At 51.4% G+C, this 17,144-nt stretch overlaps 2 protein-coding genes across 6 annotated transcripts in view; both read left to right on the forward strand.

Annotated features, from left to right (window-relative positions):
* Nucleotides 1-6,461, forward strand: part of Sh2d3c (SH2 domain containing 3C) — a 54,558-nt gene extending 48,097 nt beyond the window's left edge. For all 5 annotated transcript variants that reach the window (XM_045155655.1, XM_004671634.2, XM_045155656.1 and 2 more), the window contains 6 exons: nucleotides 1,350-1,885; nucleotides 3,107-3,222; nucleotides 3,675-3,846; nucleotides 3,962-4,073; nucleotides 4,368-4,574; nucleotides 5,853-6,461. In XM_045155655.1, coding sequence (XP_045011590.1) covers nucleotides 1,350-1,885; nucleotides 3,107-3,222; nucleotides 3,675-3,846; nucleotides 3,962-4,073; nucleotides 4,368-4,574; nucleotides 5,853-6,028 — 1,319 coding nt within the window. In that variant the 3' untranslated portion in view covers nucleotides 6,029-6,461. The remainder of the gene's footprint in view (nucleotides 1-1,349; nucleotides 1,886-3,106; nucleotides 3,223-3,674; nucleotides 3,847-3,961; nucleotides 4,074-4,367; nucleotides 4,575-5,852) is intronic.
* Nucleotides 6,462-10,860: 4,399 nt separating this feature from the next.
* Nucleotides 10,861-17,102, forward strand: Tor2a (torsin family 2 member A). Its single transcript, XM_004671639.2, is given in 7 exon segments — nucleotides 10,861-11,039; nucleotides 13,659-13,694; nucleotides 13,697-13,764; nucleotides 13,766-13,924; nucleotides 14,716-14,891; nucleotides 15,983-16,110; nucleotides 16,336-17,102. Coding segments are annotated over 7 exon segments (963 nt in total). The 5' UTR covers nucleotides 10,861-10,888; the 3' UTR covers nucleotides 16,581-17,102.
* Nucleotides 17,103-17,144: the final 42 nt, after the last annotated feature.

A 17,144-nucleotide genomic window follows, 5' to 3' on the forward strand; every position in this document is an offset into this window, starting at 1 on the left:
CATAAGTGTTTTATAGGATATATATTTTTTTTTCAAGGTAGGGTCTCGTAGCCCAGGCTGACCTGGAATTAGTCTCAGGCTGGCCTCAAACTCACAGCTATCCTCCTACCTCACCCTCCCAAGTGCTGGAATTAAAGGTGTGCACTACCATGCCTGGATCAGACTTATTTATTTATTTTATTTTTGGTTTTTCGAGGTAGGGTCTCACTCTAGCCCAGGCTGACCTGGAATTCACTATGTAGTCTCAGGGTGGCCTTGAATTCACGGTGATCCTCCTACCTCTGTCTCCTAAGTGCTGAGACTAAAGATGTGGCCCACCATACCCAGCTATATTTATTTTTTGTTTTTTGTTTTCTCTGTCTTTCTTTTTTTTAAAAAAATTTTATTGTTGTTTATTTTTATTTATTTATTTGAGAGTGACAGAGAGAGAAAGAGACAGAGAGAGAGAGAGAGACACACCAGGGCTTTCAGCCACTGCAAACGAACTCCAGACGCATGTGCCCCCTTGTGCATCTGGCTAACATGGGTCCTGGGGAATCGAGCCTCAAACTCAGGTCCTTAGGCTTCACAGGCAAGCGCTTAACTGCTAAGCCATCTCTCCAGCCCTCTTTTTCTTTCTATCCTTTCCTTTCTCTCACTCTTTCTTTTCCTTTCTTTTTCCTTCTTCCTTTCTCTCCCCCTTTCTCTCTCCAGCAGGCCCTGTTTATGTAACTCATGTTAGCTTGGAATTTACTGTTCCAGTCTAGTCTCTAACTCTTGGGGATCCTCCTGCCTCAGCCTTCCAAATGCTAGGATTATAGGTGTGTGTTATTACACTTGGCTTTTGCCTCTGATTATTTATTTATCAGAGAGAAAGAGGCATATATATAGAGAAAGGGCACACTAGGGCCTACAGCCACCACAAAGGAACTCCAGGCACATGTGCCACCTTCTGCATCTGGCTTACATAGGTCCTAGGGAATTGAACCTGGGTCCTTAGGCTTTGCAGGTAAGTGCCTTAACTGCTAAGCCATCTCTCCAGCCCTTGCCTCTGATTTTTGTTGATAGTTTTACTGGTGACAGTCTGTCCCAACATGTCACCAGCTCTGGTCATGCATCATGTACCCAGTAAATCATTGATTATTCATGGTCCTTTGGGGAAGAATTCCAGGTGGCACAATGAACTTGAGAAGGTTTGGCTTTCTGGGGGCTGCAGTTACTATAGGACAGGGGCATGCTGGCTCCTGTGGTCCAGGAGACAGGGAATGTCCCCCCCATAAGGAGGGTGGACACTTTTCTTTGGGGAGCAAGGGCGGGGCCTCACTCTGGTGAGGAGCCAAGATAACTAGTCCTGTCTCTTCTCTCTGCAGTGACCCGCGTCCACACCACCCCTGCCGCCCCCTCTGCCACAGTGCTGCCTGCCTCCCCTGTTGCCCGCCGCTCCAGTGAACCTCAGCTGTGTCCCGGAAGCACCCCAAAGCCCCATGGAGAGTCGGACAAAAGTTCTCATGCCAGCCCCTCCCACACCCTCTGCAAGGCCTCACCATCCCCGTCCCTCAGCAGCTACAGTGACCCGGACTCAGGCCACTACTGTCAGCTCCAGCCTCCCATCCGGGGCTGCCGAGAATGGGCAGCAGGTGAGGCCTCCAGCCGGCCGGCCAGGAACTCCAGGGAGAGACTAAAGGAACTGACAGATAATGGGACCCCTGAGGGGGAATGGGGCAAGGCCTTCACAGCCCCCGTGGTGGAAGCCACCTCGTCCTTCAACCCGGCAACCTTCCAGTCACTGCTGATCCCCAAGGAGAACCGGCCCTTGGAGGTGGGCCTTCTGCGCAAGGTCAAGGAGCTGCTGTCAGAGGTGGACGCCCGGACGCTGGCTCGGCATGTCACCAAGGTTGACTGCCTGGTAGGTGCAGGACAACATCTGTGTCCTCTGGATTTGGGGCAGGAGTCAAAATCCCAGATTCCCCCAGAAGGGTGAGACGAGTAGCTTGCAGAATGTCCCTGCCCCAGCGACTCCCTGAAGTGCCGCGGGCTGGTCCAGGGAAAACCCGGCTCCCCGCCTCCCCGCCCCCTAGTGGACACACAAGCAACAACACATCCCTTGACAGTAACTGTCAGGGCCCTGGCCTTCGCTTGCCTGTATGAGCCTTGACCCTGCTAAGAACCCCAGTTTTTCCCGTGCCTCAGTTTCTCCCTCTGCTGTTTGGGGGGAACATTGATCTCAAAGCTCAGAATGTTGCCGGTGAGGAAGGAGGTGGAAGACATGATGTAGGTTCAGTGTTTGACCCTGGGCGAGTCCATTCTATTCTCTCCCTGAGCTGTGGGTTTACTCTCTGAATAAGAGTACCTTGGCTCTTAATCTTTTTTTTTTTTAAATATGTTAAGCGGGGCGTGGTAGCACACGCCTTTAATCACAGCACTTGGGAGGCAGAGGTAGGAGGATCGCTGTGAGTTTGAGGCCACCCTGAGACTCCATAGTGAATTCCAGGTCAGCCTGGGCTAGAGTGAGACCCTACCTCGAAAAACTAAAACAAAAAAAAAATGTTATTTGTTTATTTGAGAGAGAGAGAATGAATATGCCAGGGCCACTAGCCGCTGCAAAACTCCAGACATGTGCCACCTTGTGCACCTGGTTTTACATGGGTACTGGGGAATCGGACCTGGGTCTTTTGGCTTTGCAGGCAAATACTGTAACCACTAAGCAATCTCTCCAGCCCCTAATCTTTCAAAAAATTATTTATTTGCACATATGTGTGTGGGGGTACGGCCAGGGCCTCTAACTGTAAGTAAATGCAGCAGGGCTTACGTGGGAGGCTTGAGAATTGAACCTGAGCTCTGGGCAGGCTTTTCAAGCAAGCTATCCTCCTAGCCTCATGACTCAACTTTTAAGTGAGTATTTAAGGTGGTCAAACTGCCTGGGGTATCTTTCCATTCGTCCCCATTTTACAGATGAGGAGACTGAGGCTTACTCAAAAAAGGAGAATCACTTGTTCCATATTAGCAGTGGGATTGGTATTCAAACCCCCTCTCCCAACCAGGCGACCCTCTTAGAATCTCTGTCGCTCCCAGATGGCTTGGGCCAACCCAGGCAGGAAATTAATCAGCCCTCTGGGCGTCCTTGTAGGTTGCTAGGATACTGGGTGTTACCAAGGAGATGCAGACCCTAATGGGAGTCCGCTGGGGCATGGAGCTGCTCACCCTCCCCCATGGCCGGCAGCTACGACTAGACCTGCTGGAAAGGTAAGACCAGCAACGGGCCCATGGCGGGCTACCGAACAGAACCCCGGGCTACCTCATTCTCCTTTCCTGGGGCATCCAGGCCCTGGTCCAGGCTCCCTAGGGGTTCTGGCCACGCCTCCTATCCCATTGGCCAACCGCAACCTCTTGGTACCCAGCTTGAAGCTATCCTGTTCTGCCAAAGACTGCATCCTTTATCTCAGACCCTCCTTTCCCATCTCCTCGCCGATCAGCCTCGGGGCCCTGTCCGGCGTCCTCAGCCTCTGGGTTCATTATCAACGAGTTTCACTAGTCAATCACAAGCCCCTCCTCCTGCCGGCCTTAACTAACTTACACTGACCAATCATACTCGCATCCCTCGCTCTGGTCACGCCCCCTAGTCCCTTTGACGTATCACAACCTGTCACAACCTTGGCCCGGGCCCGGCCCTCTGAGCCTGCCGTCCGCGCACGCAGGTTCCACACCATGTCCATCATGCTGGCGGTGGACATCCTGGGCTGCACGGGCTCGGCGGAGGAGCGGGCCGCGCTGCTGCACAAGACCATCCAGCTGGCGGCCGAGCTGCGGGGGACCATGGGGAATATGTTTAGCTTCGCTGCGGTCATGGGCGCCCTGGATATGGCCCAGGTACCGCAGGGCCCCTGGGGGAGGGGCGAGGGAGGGGTCTCCTGCTGGGCTGTCTGCCGGAGCCCTGAAGCGCGGTTCCTGGCGGGCCTCTGACAGTCAATGTGATCCCCGTCAGATTTCGCGGCTGGAGCAGACCTGGGTGACCCTGCGGCAGCGATACACCGAGGGCGCCATCCTGTACGAGAAGAAGCTGAAGCCTTTTCTCAAGAGCCTCAACGAGGGCAAAGGTACTCCTCCACGTTGCTGTGTGACCTGGCAGGTCCCCAGCCCTCCCTGGGCTGGCAGACACGCCCCCAGTGTGGGTGAGAGCTTACCTGGCCTCACTTTCTCCATGGGGTAGCTATGTCAGCCCTTTCCAAGCCCAGCCCTAGGGGGTTGGGTTTCCCCTGGGAAAAGAAAGGTGGCACCAGGAGTTAAGAGCCCTGGGAGCCATCCTGAGACCTCAGGCAGCCGGGGTGGGCGCGGGTGCGGGAGACAGTGGGATGTCCGGGTCTCTGAAGTGCCCTGCTCTCCTCCTGCAGAAGGCCCGCCGCTGAGCAACACCACGTTCCCGCACGTGCTGCCGCTCATCACTCTGCTGGAGTGTGACTCCGCCCCTGCTGAGGGTCCCGAGCCCTGGGGCAGCACAGAGCACGGTGTGGAGGTCGTGCTGGCCCACCTGGAGGCTGCCCGCACTGTGGCACACCATGGGGGTCTCTACCACACCAACGCCGAAGTCAAGTTGCAGGGTGAGCTTCTGTCACGTGGGGGAGGGTTGCCAACACCTTACCTTGCCTCCTCTGCCTGCATTTTTCCCCCTTTCTCCAAGGATTCACCCACACTTCTCATTCCTCAGTCCTGACCTGTCTCCCTAGCTCCTTTCCCTCATTTATTACACAGGTGGTCTCCAGTGAGGGCACCAAGTAGGGTCTGACAAGACGGCTGCGTCTCTTCATTGTGTCACTCGGCTGGCTAGGGTTGTGTTCTCATCTTTGCAGTGGGTTTCTGGCAGGCAGACCTCTACATCTCTCTCGAGAGTACTTGCTAGGGCCCTGCGTGGAGATAGACTGTCTCCTGGTCTTCAAGGAGTTCAGGCTGGAGGAATATAGAAGTTCTTCTGGGAAAGTGTGGCTTTAGACAATGGCTTCTCCACTACTTTGGGCACTATTTAAATAAGTCCTGAAAACTGGCTGGAGGGCTGGCGACATAGCCCAGGTGTTTGAGTGCCTGCACACAGCTCCAGATTGGACCCCAGCACCCCCATAAATCAAGCATGGTCATGAACATGTGTACTCAGGAGATAGAGATGAGAGGATCAGAAATTCAAGGTTATCCTAAGCTACATGGCAACTTTGAGGCCAGCCTACCCTATATGAGACCCTGTCTCAAAAAAAAAAAAAAAAAAAGATTCACTGGAGATAGAAAATTTACCTGTGACTGGCCATGGTGGCACACACCTTTAATCCCAGCACTCAGGAGGCACAAGTAGGAGGATTGCTGTGAGTTTGAGGCCATCCTGGGACTACAGAATGAGATCCCGGTCAGCCTGGGTTAGAGTGAGACCCTACCTTGAAAAAATAAAAACAAAAAATTTAAAAAATTTATGTTGTGCTGGGGAGATGGTTCACTGGCTAAAGGCACTTGCTTGCAAAGTCTGCCAGCCTGGGTTTGATTACCAAGTACCCATGTAAAGCCAGACACACAAAATGGCACATGTGTCTGGAGTTCATTTGCAGCAATAAGAGGTCCTGGTGCACCCATACTCCAACTCTCTCTGTGTCCTTCTTTCCTTCTCTTCTTTCCCCCTGTCCTTCTCTTTGCTTGCAAATTAAAAAGTACATTGCAAATCACTGAAGACCAAGTTCTAATGTGTAAGGTCATGTTCATCAACATATAACTAGGGCAGGGACCCTATGAGTGGAGCCCTGAAGAATGTGGGGGCTCTTGACTTTCCCAGCTGAGTGGCGGTCCTGTGACCCTGTGTCATCTCCATCCTCCCCCACTCACCCTGTGTCCCTGCCTTCCAGGCTTCCAGGCCCAGCCAGAGCTCCTGGAGGTGTTCAGCACTGAGTTCCAGATGCGCCTCTTGTGGGGCAGCCAAGGCGCCAACAGCAGTCAGGCCCGCCGTTATGAGAAGTTCGACAAGGTCCTTACTGCTTTGTCCCACAAACTGGAGCCTGTGGTCCGCTCCAGTGAGCTGTGACCCCGGGGACCTTGCCCCTCTGCAGTTGCTGGCAGCATCAAGGGCAGAGGGGCTCAGGCCTTTCTCCCAGAGCACCCCAGAGACACTGTGATCAGCCCAAGAATATTCTGGGTTCAACTCCAGGATCGCCCTTGCACTTCCAGGGTCCTGTGTGGACTCCAGGCTCCGTTCCTCTGCCACACACTCACCAAGTCTCCCTTCAGGGAGGACAAGGGACCCTTGTTCCTCCAACCAGCTTCTGCTGCCCTCCTCTCTACAGAGGTCCTCTGACTTTTTTTGAGCCATGGGAGGCTCCTCATACCTCTTTTCTCCTCCAGGCACCTGTGCCCATCAGCACCAAGGCCTCCATCTTGCTTGTAAATAAGTTTGTTCTGTAAATAAATGTATATAAGCTGTGTTCTTTCTTTCATATAATAAACTTTTATGACTCTTTCTTCTGTCTCTCCACGAGGTCTGGGGATGGAAGGAAGTAAGGGTTGTTTGTTTGTTTGTTTGTTCATGTGAAAGATGGAAAACTTTTTAACAAATACCTGGTTAGCACCTGGGACATTCCAGATTGTGCCAGGAGTCAGGGTTACAGCAAACACAAATCCAATCCCTGTACTCAACCAGCAAGGGAGTGGGGCATTTAGCTAAGCCAATCCAACCCAATGGAAGGACCAGCCCACTCTTCTCCCTTGGCTGAGCCCAGGCCCTGCCCCGGGAAGCCTCAACATCCTTTCCCACTCACATACATGCAAGGTCTCAGGTGTTTGGGGTAAGGGTTTTTTGTTTTTGTTTTTGTTTTTGTTTTCTTTCGAGGTAGGGTTTCACTCTAGCTCAGACTGACCTGAATACACTCTAGTCTCAGGGTGGCCTCAAACTCGTGGTGATCCTCCTACCTCTGCCTCCCAAGTGCTGGGATTAAAGACATGCATTTACCATGCCCTCTGGAGAACTGAGACCTGGAAGGAGAAGGGATTTTGGAGTCAGCAGCAGAACATGGGGTCACAATGCAATCTGACTCTCCAGACATGGAGGTCTTTCCTTTCTTAAATCAGTAGTGGGAACTACTGATTTCAATCTGTTTGGGGCTAGGGAGATGGCTCAGGGGTCGAAGATACATGCTTGTATAAGCCTGCTGGTTCAGGCTCCATGCTCTGGTACCCACACAATACCAGACACAAAAAAGTGGCATATGAGTCTGTTGTTCATTTGTAACAGCAAGAAGACTCTGATATACACACTCAGACAAATAAAGTATTTTTTACCTGGGCGCGGTGGCACACGTCTGTAATCCCAGCACTTGGGAGGCAGAGGTAGGAGGGTTGCTGTGAGTTCAAGGCCATCCTGAGACTGCATAGTGAATTCCAGGTCAGCCTGGGCTATAATGAGACCTTATCTACTCTGTATGTGTATGGGAGAGAGGTGCGGGGAGAGAGAGAGAAGGAACAAGAACATGTCTAGTCAGGTGGAGTTCATTTGCAGTGGCTAGAGCCCTGGCACACCCATTCTCTCTGTCTTCTCTCAAATAAATAAATAGTAAAAAAAAAAAAAACACCAGGTGTGGTGGCACATGCCTTTAATCCCAACACTCAGGAGGCAGAGGTAGGATGATTACTGTGAGACCACATAGTTAATTCCAGATCAGCCTGAGCTAGAGTGAGACTCTAACTCAATAATAATAATAATAATAATAATAATAGTAATAATAACAGGGCTGGAGAGATGGCTTAGTGGTTAAGGCGTTTTCCAGCAAAGCCAAAGGATCCCACTTTGATTCTCCAGGACCCACATAAGCCAGATTCACAAGGGGTGCATGCATCTGGAGTTCATTTGCAGTGGCTGGAGGCCCTGGAGTGCCCATACTCTCTCTGTCTCCCCCTCTGCCTCTCTCTCAAATAAATAAATAAAATAAAGTAAATCATATAAAAATAGGGCTGGAGCCGGGCGTGGTGGCGCACGCCTTTAATCCCAGCACTCGGGAGGCAGAGGTAGGAGGATCGCTGTGAGTTCAAGGCCACCCTGAGACTCCATAGTGAATTCCAGGTCAGCCTGGGCTAGAGTGAGACCTTACCTCGAAAAACCAAAAAAAAAAAAAAAAAAAAAAAAAAAAATAGGGCTGGAGAAATGGCTTAGCAGTTAAGTGCTTGCCTGTGAAGCTTAAGGATCACAGTCTGAGGCTCAATTCCCCAGTACCTGCGTAAGCCAGATGCACAAAGGTGTTGCATGCGTCTGGAGTTCGTTTGCAGTGGCAGTGGCTGGATGTCCTGATACACCCATTCTTTCTCTCTGCCTCTTTCTCTATCTGTTGCTCACAAATAAATAAATAAATAATAATGAACATAAAAAATTAAAAAATAAAGTGATTACAAAAAGCATGTCTAGGGCTGGAGAGATGGCTTAGCGGTTAAACGCTTGCCTGTGAAGCCTGAGGACCCCGGTTCGAGGCTTGATTCTCCAGGACCCACGTTAGCCAGATGCACAAGGGGGCGCTCGCGTCTGGAGTTCGTTTGCAGTGGCTGGAGGCCCTGGCGTGCCAATTCTCTCTCTCTCTCTCTCTCTTTCTCTCTGTGTCACTCTCAAATAAATAAATAAAAATGAACAAAAATATTTGAAAAAAAAAGCATGTCTAGGTGGTTGTGCAGGGATCTTTGAGGTTGGTCCTAAAAGCAGTTATCTTGGTTTTCCAGCGCCAGTGAGTGGTAAACATAGTGAGTCTGACAAGTGGATTAACATGATTTCAGGCCAAATTTGGCACCCTCGGATCCTCTTCACTGAATTTGAGACTTTGCCTTTGAATCCTTTGACCACAAGAGGTGGGGAGGGGCACATGACATGTCACATTAGATTTTTGACAGCAGCTGGAAGTGCCTTTAGTTCTATTGTGTACTGGCTAGGGAACTTGGATAAGAGGCTTAAACTCATGGGTCTCAAATTCAATAAATGGGGATGATAAAGGAACCTATGTCCTAGGATTTATGCAGACAATTTAGTGTGTGGTCACTGCTAAGAAAGAAGTATTCATGTTTCAGACAGTCCATGATAATTTATCACTTTCTGAGCCCAACACTGTATTGCCTACATCTCATTGACATATCACTATTGCCGGGCTTAGTGGTGCACATCTTTAATCCCAGCACTCGGGAGATGGAGGTAGGAGGATCTCTGTGAGTTCAAGGCCACCCTGAGACTACATAGTGAATCCCATTTAAGCCTGGGCTATGGTGAAATCCCACCTCGAAAAAAAAGAAAGAAAGAAAAGGAGGAAGAAAGAAAGTAAAGGGCTGGAGAGATGGCTTAGAGGTTAAGGCACTTGCCTGTGAAGCTTAAGGTCCTAGGTTCAATTCCCCAGTGCCCATGTAAAATCCAGATGCACAAGGTGGTGTATGCATCTGGACTTCGTTTGCAGTGACTAGACCCCTGTTGTGCCCATTCTCTCTGCCTCTTTCTCTCTCTCTCTCTTAAATAAATAAAATATGTTTTGTTTTTTTTTAAAAAAGAAAGCTGGGTATGGTAGCATATGCCTTTAAATCCCAGCACTGGGGAGGCAGAGGTAGATAGATCACCATTAGTTCGAGACCACCCTGAGACTACATAGTGAATTCCAGGTCAATATGGGCTAGAGTAAGACCATACCTTGAAGAAAAAGAAGAAAGAAATAAAGATAGACAGACAGAAAGAGAGGGGCTGGAGAGATGGATTAGCGGTTAAGGCACTTACCTGCAAAGCCTAAGGACCCAGATTCAATTCCTTAGTACCCATGTAAGCCAGATACACAAGCTAGTGCATGTGTCGAGTTCATTTGCAGTGGCTGGAGGTCCTGGTGCATCCTTTCTCTATGTGCCTCTTTTTCTCAATAAATAAATAAATAAATAAATAAATAAAATTTTAAAAAGAAAAAGGAAATATCACTATCAGTATAGCAGGTACTATTATAGGCACGTAAATAAGAGTCCTGATGTTCACGGCCGAGGTGCTTACCAAAAGGTTATTAGTGGGGCTGGAGAGATGGCTTAGCCGTTAAGCACTTGCCTGTGAAGCCAAAGAACCCGTTTGAGGCTCGATTCCCCAGGACCCACATAAGCCAGATGCACAAGGGGGCGCACGCATCTGGAGTTCGTTTGCAGTGGCTAGAGGTCATGTTGAGCTCATTCTGTCTCTCTGCCTCTTTCTCTCTCTGTCTGTCGCTCTCAAATAAATAAAAATAAACAAAAACTAGGGCTGGAGAGATGGCTTAGCGGTTAAGCGCTTGCCTGTGAAGCCTAAGGACCCCAGTTCGAGGCTCGGTTCCCCAGGTCCCACGTTAGCCAGATGCACAAGGGGGCGCACGCGTCTGGAGTGCAGTGGCTGGAAGCGCTGGCGTGCCCATTCTCTCCCTCTCTCTCTCTCTCTCTGCCTCTTTCTCTCTCTGTCACTCTCAAGTAAATAAAAATGAATAAAAAAAATTAAAAAAAAATAAATAAACAAAAAAAATTTAAAGGCTATTAGTGAACTCACAAAATAGAAAGAAGACCTTGGTAAAGGAGTACGCAAGCAAGGAAGTTTTTGTTAGGATTGTTGTCATATACTTTACATGTATGTATATGTGTGTGTGTGTGTGTGTGTGTGTGTGTGTGTATGTACGTACATACGTAATCGACCGCGATGGTCCCTTAGTTACCGTGGCCATGGAAACGGGCCCGCGTCTCGGATCGGGCGGTTCGCGGGCTCCACCTGGAGGCCACTTTGCGGTACTGCTGCACCACGACCGTCGGGACGCGCGGGCTGGGAGCCGGGAGTTGTAGGCGGTGGGCGTGGCTGCCACAGAGCGATCGCTGCCGGGAGTTGTAGTTCGCCGAGGAGGTGGGAGGCCCCAGATCGAGACCGGGCCTCACACGGATGGCGGTTGCGAGGCACCAGGGTCGGCCCTGGGGCTGGTTCTTCGGGCTTCTCTGGATGGTCTCAGCCGCCGCCGCCGCCTGGGACCTGGCTTCTCTGCGCTGCAACTTCGGCTCCTTCTGCGAATGCGACTTCCGGCCTGACCTGCCAGGTGAGGGGTGGGGAAGCCCAGTGGGGAGGGTGGCAGGTTGGGGAGCTCCCGTGGGGACGAAGCATCTGTGGACCCCGAGGGGAGAACCACTGTGGGGTGGGTCCCCTCAGACTTGCCGACAACCTGGGCTCTGCCCGGAGGGAACCTGCGATCCTCAGGTTAGAATCCAAGGCGTTAGTTTGGAGGTGCCCGGTGGGCTTGCCTGCCAAGATGGAAAGAGGCGAGGCCTTTGACAGCGGGGCGCGTGCTGGGACGTGCGTGGTCGGACTCCATGGAGGGTCTGCTTGCGGGTCCAGGGAGAAGCCCGCCTTGGGGATGGGCAGGCTCTGGGGACAGGAGCACCGAGGCTGGCGAGATCTAGAGAACTGCCGGTGGGGGCGCTGCCGAGCTAGGCCAGGCTGAGGGTGGCCCCTGCAGACTGAGACTGTCCCCCAAAGAGTCATGGTCCGTCTTCACTTGGACAAACGCCTCCAAACACAGGATTCTCCACACCAGGTTCGAGACATGCTTCCCCCTTGAACCGCAGTCTTGGTGAAAATGTTTATTCAGTATTTCTTTGATCTTTTGGTGGTTTGTTTTTGTTTTCAAGGTAGGGGATCTCACTGTAGCCCAGGGTGACTTGGAACCCACTCTAGCCCCAGGCTGGCCTCCTACATGAATCATGGTACCTCAGCCTCCTGAGTGCTGGGGTTAAAGGCATGAACCACCATGCCAGCTGTTTTTTTAATAATAATTATTATTATTATTAATTTGTTGTGTGTGAGGGCAGACATGGTGCATTCTAGTCTACCCAGCACTTGGGAAGCAGAAGTAAGAGGATTAGCCTGGGGTGGTGGCACACGCCTTTAATCCCAGCACTTGAGAGACAGAGGTAGGAGGAGCATTATGAGTTCGAGTCCACCCTGAGACTACATAGTGAATTCCATGTCAGCTTGGGCTAGAGTGAGACACTACCTTGGGGGGGGGGGGAAATGCATTTGTGGAGGTCAGAAGAAAACTTTGAAATTTTGTGCCTGTCCTTGCCTATCTATCTCATTTAAAGCAGGGCTTCTTGTGCTGGGTTTTTGCACTGCTGTTTTTTTGCCATATATATATATATATATATATATATATATAATTTATTTGAGAGAGAAAGAAGCAGAGAGGGAGAAGATGGGCACACCAGGGCCTCCAGCCACTGTAAACAAACTCCAGATGCATGCATCACTTGTGCATCTGGTTTACGTGGGTCCTGGAGAATCAAACCGGAATCCTATGTCTTTGCAGGCAAACGCCTTAACTGCTAAGCCACTCTTGGGTTTTTTTTTAAATAAAATTTTGCTGGGCGTAGTGACACATGCCTTTAATCCCAGTACTTGGGAAGCAGAGGTAGGAGGATCACCATGAGTTCAAGGCCACCCTGAGACTACATAGTGAATTCCAATTCCAGGTCAGCCTGAGCTAGAGTGAGACTCTGCCTTGGAAAACCAAACAAAAAAAAAAAAAAAAGAGAGAGAGAGAGAGAGATAATAATAAAATGACATTATTTATTTATTTGACAGAGAAAGAGAGTGAGAGAGAATGGACGAGCCAGGGCCTCCAGCCACTGCAAACAGACTCCAGACATGTGCACCCCCTTGTGCATCTGGCTAAGCATGGGTGGAACCTGGGTCCTTTGGCCTTACAGGCAAACGCCTTAACCACTAAGCCATCCCTTCAGCCCAACCTGTTTCTTGGTTTTTTGAGGTAGGGTCTCACTCTAGCCCAGGCTGACCTGGAATTCACTATGTAGTCTCAGGTGGCCTTGAACTCACAGTGATCCTCCTACCTCTGCCTCCTGAGTGCTGTGATTAAAGGCATGCACCACCACACCCGGCATTTATTTCTGAGAGAGAAAGACGCAGACAAAAGAGAATGAGAAGGAGAAAATGGGTATGGCAGGACCTTCAGCCACTACAAATGAACTGTTGATGCACCACCTTCACCTTGTGCATCTGCTTTGTATGGATACTGGGGAATCGAACCTGGTTCTTTGGCTTTGCAGGCAAGTGCCTTAACTACTGAGCCATCTTTCCAGCCCTGCTCTGCTGTTTGCTCTGCTCCTGCCATGAACTCTGGGAAATTCTCCTGTCTGCACCTCTCATCTCGCAGTCAGCATCAGTGTGCTTGGGTTACAGAAGCCTGCCATGGGCTTCCTACTTTTTACATGGTGTTGAGGGACTAAACGTAGGGTACTTCCTGCTTGACTAATAATGAGTACTTTACCCACTGAGCAATCTCCCCCAACTTTTTTTTTTTTCTAGGTAGGGTCTTACTTTAGCCCAGGATAATCTAATCTAGAATTCACTCTATAGTCCCAGTCTGGCCTCGAACTCACAGCGATCTTTCTACCTCTACCTCCTGGGAGTGCTGGGATTAAAGGTGTGTGCTACCACACCTGTCCCCCAACCTTTTTGTTGTTGTTTTAAGATGGGGTTTTGCTCTGTAGTACAGGACAGCTGGAACTCACTATGTAGCTCAGGCTGGACCCAGATTTTCTGCCATCCTCCTGCCTTAGCCTCTGAAATGCTGGGATTATAGGAAGGGAGCCACTAGCCTTGGTCTGGCCGTAGCTTTGACACTCTCCTTCTGTGGTCCTAGGTCTGGAGTGTGACCTGGCTCAGCACCTGGCTGGCCAACATTTGGCCAGAGCTCTGATAGTGAAGTTGTTGAAGGCGTTCGTCCAGGACCCGGCCCCCAGCAAGCCTCTGGTCCTCTCCCTGCATGGCTGGACGGGCACTGGCAAGTCCTATGTCAGCTCGCTGCTGGCACACTACCTCTTCCAGGGCGGCCTTCGCAGCCGTCATGTGCACCACTTTTCCCCCATCATCCACTTCCCACATCCCAGCCACATTGAGCGCTACAAGGTAGGCTGCATGCATCCTGGATCTCCTTTCTCCTGCCCAGCGGGATGACAGACCCTCAGCTGAGTCCTGAGCCCAGAGAGGGTGGTCCCATGTTCCAGGCCATGGAGCCATTTGAGGCCTCAGCCCTCCAAACCCATGAGGAACAGAGCTCAGGCTGCTGTCTGCCTGGCAGGGTGTGAGGGTGTGCTCTCTCTGGTGCACGCACATGTGCGTGTGTGTGTGTGTGTGTGTGTGCGTGCGCGCGCGCGCGTGTATGCGGATGGGGAGGGAGTAGTAATGGTACCTGTTGGCCAGTGTCATCATGAGGGACACAGGCATTATACAGGGAAGATCTTACTTCCTGAGTAACTGTGTCTGCATTATCATGTCCCTTCCAAAGCTTTTAGCCCCAACTTGGGGCTCAGAGGAAGCGCTCACTGGTAAATGCCGCCTGTGATGGCTACTGTTGCTGGTGGTCAAGCCCTTTCCAGGCTGATTTCTTTCAGCTGGCAGCACTGTTGGACAATTCTGGGAGCAGGAAGAAGTCTCCCCTGCCATAGAAGCAGTAGGGGTCATGAACAGAGAAGTGGGTGCTTGGGTTTGTGTCCCTGTTCTACTGTTGACTGTCTGTGTGACCTTGGCAGATCTCTGCCCCTCCTTGGGCCACCCGTTTACCATCCATCCCGTTAAAGGGTCAGTGCTCTCTGGGAACCTGTTCTCATTTCTTTGGAAAGAGGGTTGTTGGTCTGGGAAGAGGGGTGGGGCTAGGCAGTTGTCTCAGCCCCCCTTGAGCTCCTGTCTCTCCCCCATAGAAGGATCTCAAGAGCTGGGTCCAGGGGAACCTCACTGCCTGCGGCCGTTCTCTCTTCCTCTTCGATGAGATGGACAAGATGCCCCCTGGTCTGATGGAGGTCCTGCGACCGTTCCTGGGCCCCTCCTGGGTGGTGTATGGGACCAACTATCGGAAAGCCATCTTTATCTTCATCAGGTATGGCCAACGTTGTAATAGACACAGTGAAGGATACTTCTTTGAAGTTCAGCTGTCCAGTCTGGGCCTGTGCTCCCAGCAGAGTACTGTTCCAAGGGCTCAGTTGGGCTCTCTCGGCCCCTCACACACTCCCTAGTGGCTGTAATTTGAGGTGGCTGAGTTCCCTTTTACCGTTCTCAAAAGTCTTTCTGGGCTCTGTCTTGTGGATCCTCAGCATTTCTTTGTGGAACCTCTACCTGTTCACGAGTTGTCCCTCTTAGCCAGGTGTGGTGGCACATGCCTTTAATCCCAGCACTTGGGAGGTAGAGGTAGGAGGATTGTCATGTGTTCAAGGCCACCCTGAGACTACATAGTGAATTCCAGGTCAGCTCAACCTGGGATAGTGTGAGACCCTACCTTGAAAAACAAACAAACAAAAAAGTTGTCCCTCTCTTGTGGCCGGGAGGACACACAGACCTGAAACACTGGGACTGGTATGCTGGCCCTGTGGTCCCAGCTCTGTCTCCTTGCCGTGATTCTCAGGCTAAGTGCTCTCCCTATCTCTTGGAGCTTCAGCCTCTGTTTCTGGATGCTGTGCCAGTGGTAGTGCCCACTGCGCTCCTGGAGGCTGGGTGAAGAAGTCAGTGAAGGAACACGAGTGTTTTGAAAGCCTGGATTGTGAGGCACATCTTTAGTCCCAGCACTAGGGAGGCTGAGATAAGAGGATCATTGTGAGTTTGAGGCTAGCCTGGGGCTACAGAGTGAGTTCCAGGTGAGCCTGGGCTAGAGTGAGATCCTTCCTTGGGGACAAAAAATGTTTTGTAAACTGGGTATGGTGATGTGTGTAATGTCAGCACTTGGCTGAGGCAGGAGGATACATTTAAATTTAGGACAGGCCTGGGCTACATGATGATCAGCCTGTGTCAATATACTCCTTGCAAAAAAAAGAAAAAGTATTGTAAACTATAAAGTACATGGCATATATACATGTTCCATGGTCACAGGATCTGGGGAGGGAAAGGGAGATAGGGTACCTTGGACACTTTGAGTCATGTTAGGTGTGACTGGAGAAGTCTCTCAGTGACTCTCAGCCTGGTTCGTCATGATTTTAGCAACACGGGTGGCGAGCAGATCAACCAGGTGACCTTGGACGCGTGGCTCTTCCGCAGAGAACGTGAGGAGATCAGCCTTCGCGAGCTGGAGCCGGCCATCTCCCGTGCTGTGCTAGACAACCCACTCCGTGAGTCGGTTCAGGCCCACCCTGGGGTGGCCTTACTCAGTGGGATGGACTCCCTGGGGTGGGCTAGGTTTCCCCATGAGTCTGAAGCAGGGCCAAGTCCGGGCTTTCCTGCCCTATCTGCTGAGTCCCCGTGAGCCTGTGCCCCACCTCTACTACCCCTGGGGGGCGCTCTCTCCTGGCTTGAGAAGCTCAACATCCCTCCTCACCCACCCACCCTTCCTGCAGATGGCTTCTGGCACTCTGGCATCATGGAGGAGCACCTACTGGACGCCTTGGTCCCCTTCCTCCCGCTGCAGCGGCACCATGTGAGGCACTGTGTGCTCAACGAGCTGGCCCAGTTGGGCCTGGAGCCCCAGGAGGAGGTGGTTGAGGCTGTGCTGGACAGCCTCACCTTCTTCCCTGAGAACAAGCAGCTCTTCTCCTCCAACGGCTGCAAGACCGTGGCCTCCCGAATCACCTTCTTCCTCTGACCCCTCTGGGTGGCATCCTTGCCTTCTCTACCCAGCCATGCCACACAGGAAAGGCCTGGGGCTTCCCCCGGAAAAAGGACCCTTGTCCTGAGCGAGCTAGCAAGTGGAACCAAGATACAAGTCAAGAAGAAGAGGGGTGTTGGCCCGGCCAAGGACAGATAGCTTGGGAGGGCCCGGCCTCTCTACTGGGTAGAGGGCATCTTCCCCAGGGAAGGCCCTGAGCACCCAGGGCATCTCTGGGCCATGACCTCCCCTGCAGCCTGAGCCTCCTCAATGTGAATCGCAACTCAGGGACTGAGGCTCATGGCTGATGGCTCGTGGGGCTATCACCTGCGCCTCTATTCCCTGGCTTCCTACTCGCACTTCAGCCCATGGCCTGTGTCCCAGGGGCACAGGCCAGAAGAGGACCTCAATAGTTTCCATGAAGGGTGGGACTTGGGCTACCACTTCAGCCTGGATTTCGAAGTTTTTAATTTTGTAAAAGACGAGAAGAGAGATAATAAACGTAGCCGTGGGACCAAAGCAGTGTTGTTTAGAGTTTCTTGTTGCCCTGAAAGGAGGCAG

This window comes from Jaculus jaculus, chromosome 1 (assembly GCF_020740685.1).
Source record: "Jaculus jaculus isolate mJacJac1 chromosome 1, mJacJac1.mat.Y.cur, whole genome shotgun sequence".
Lineage (NCBI taxonomy): Eukaryota > Metazoa > Chordata > Mammalia > Rodentia > Dipodidae > Jaculus > Jaculus jaculus.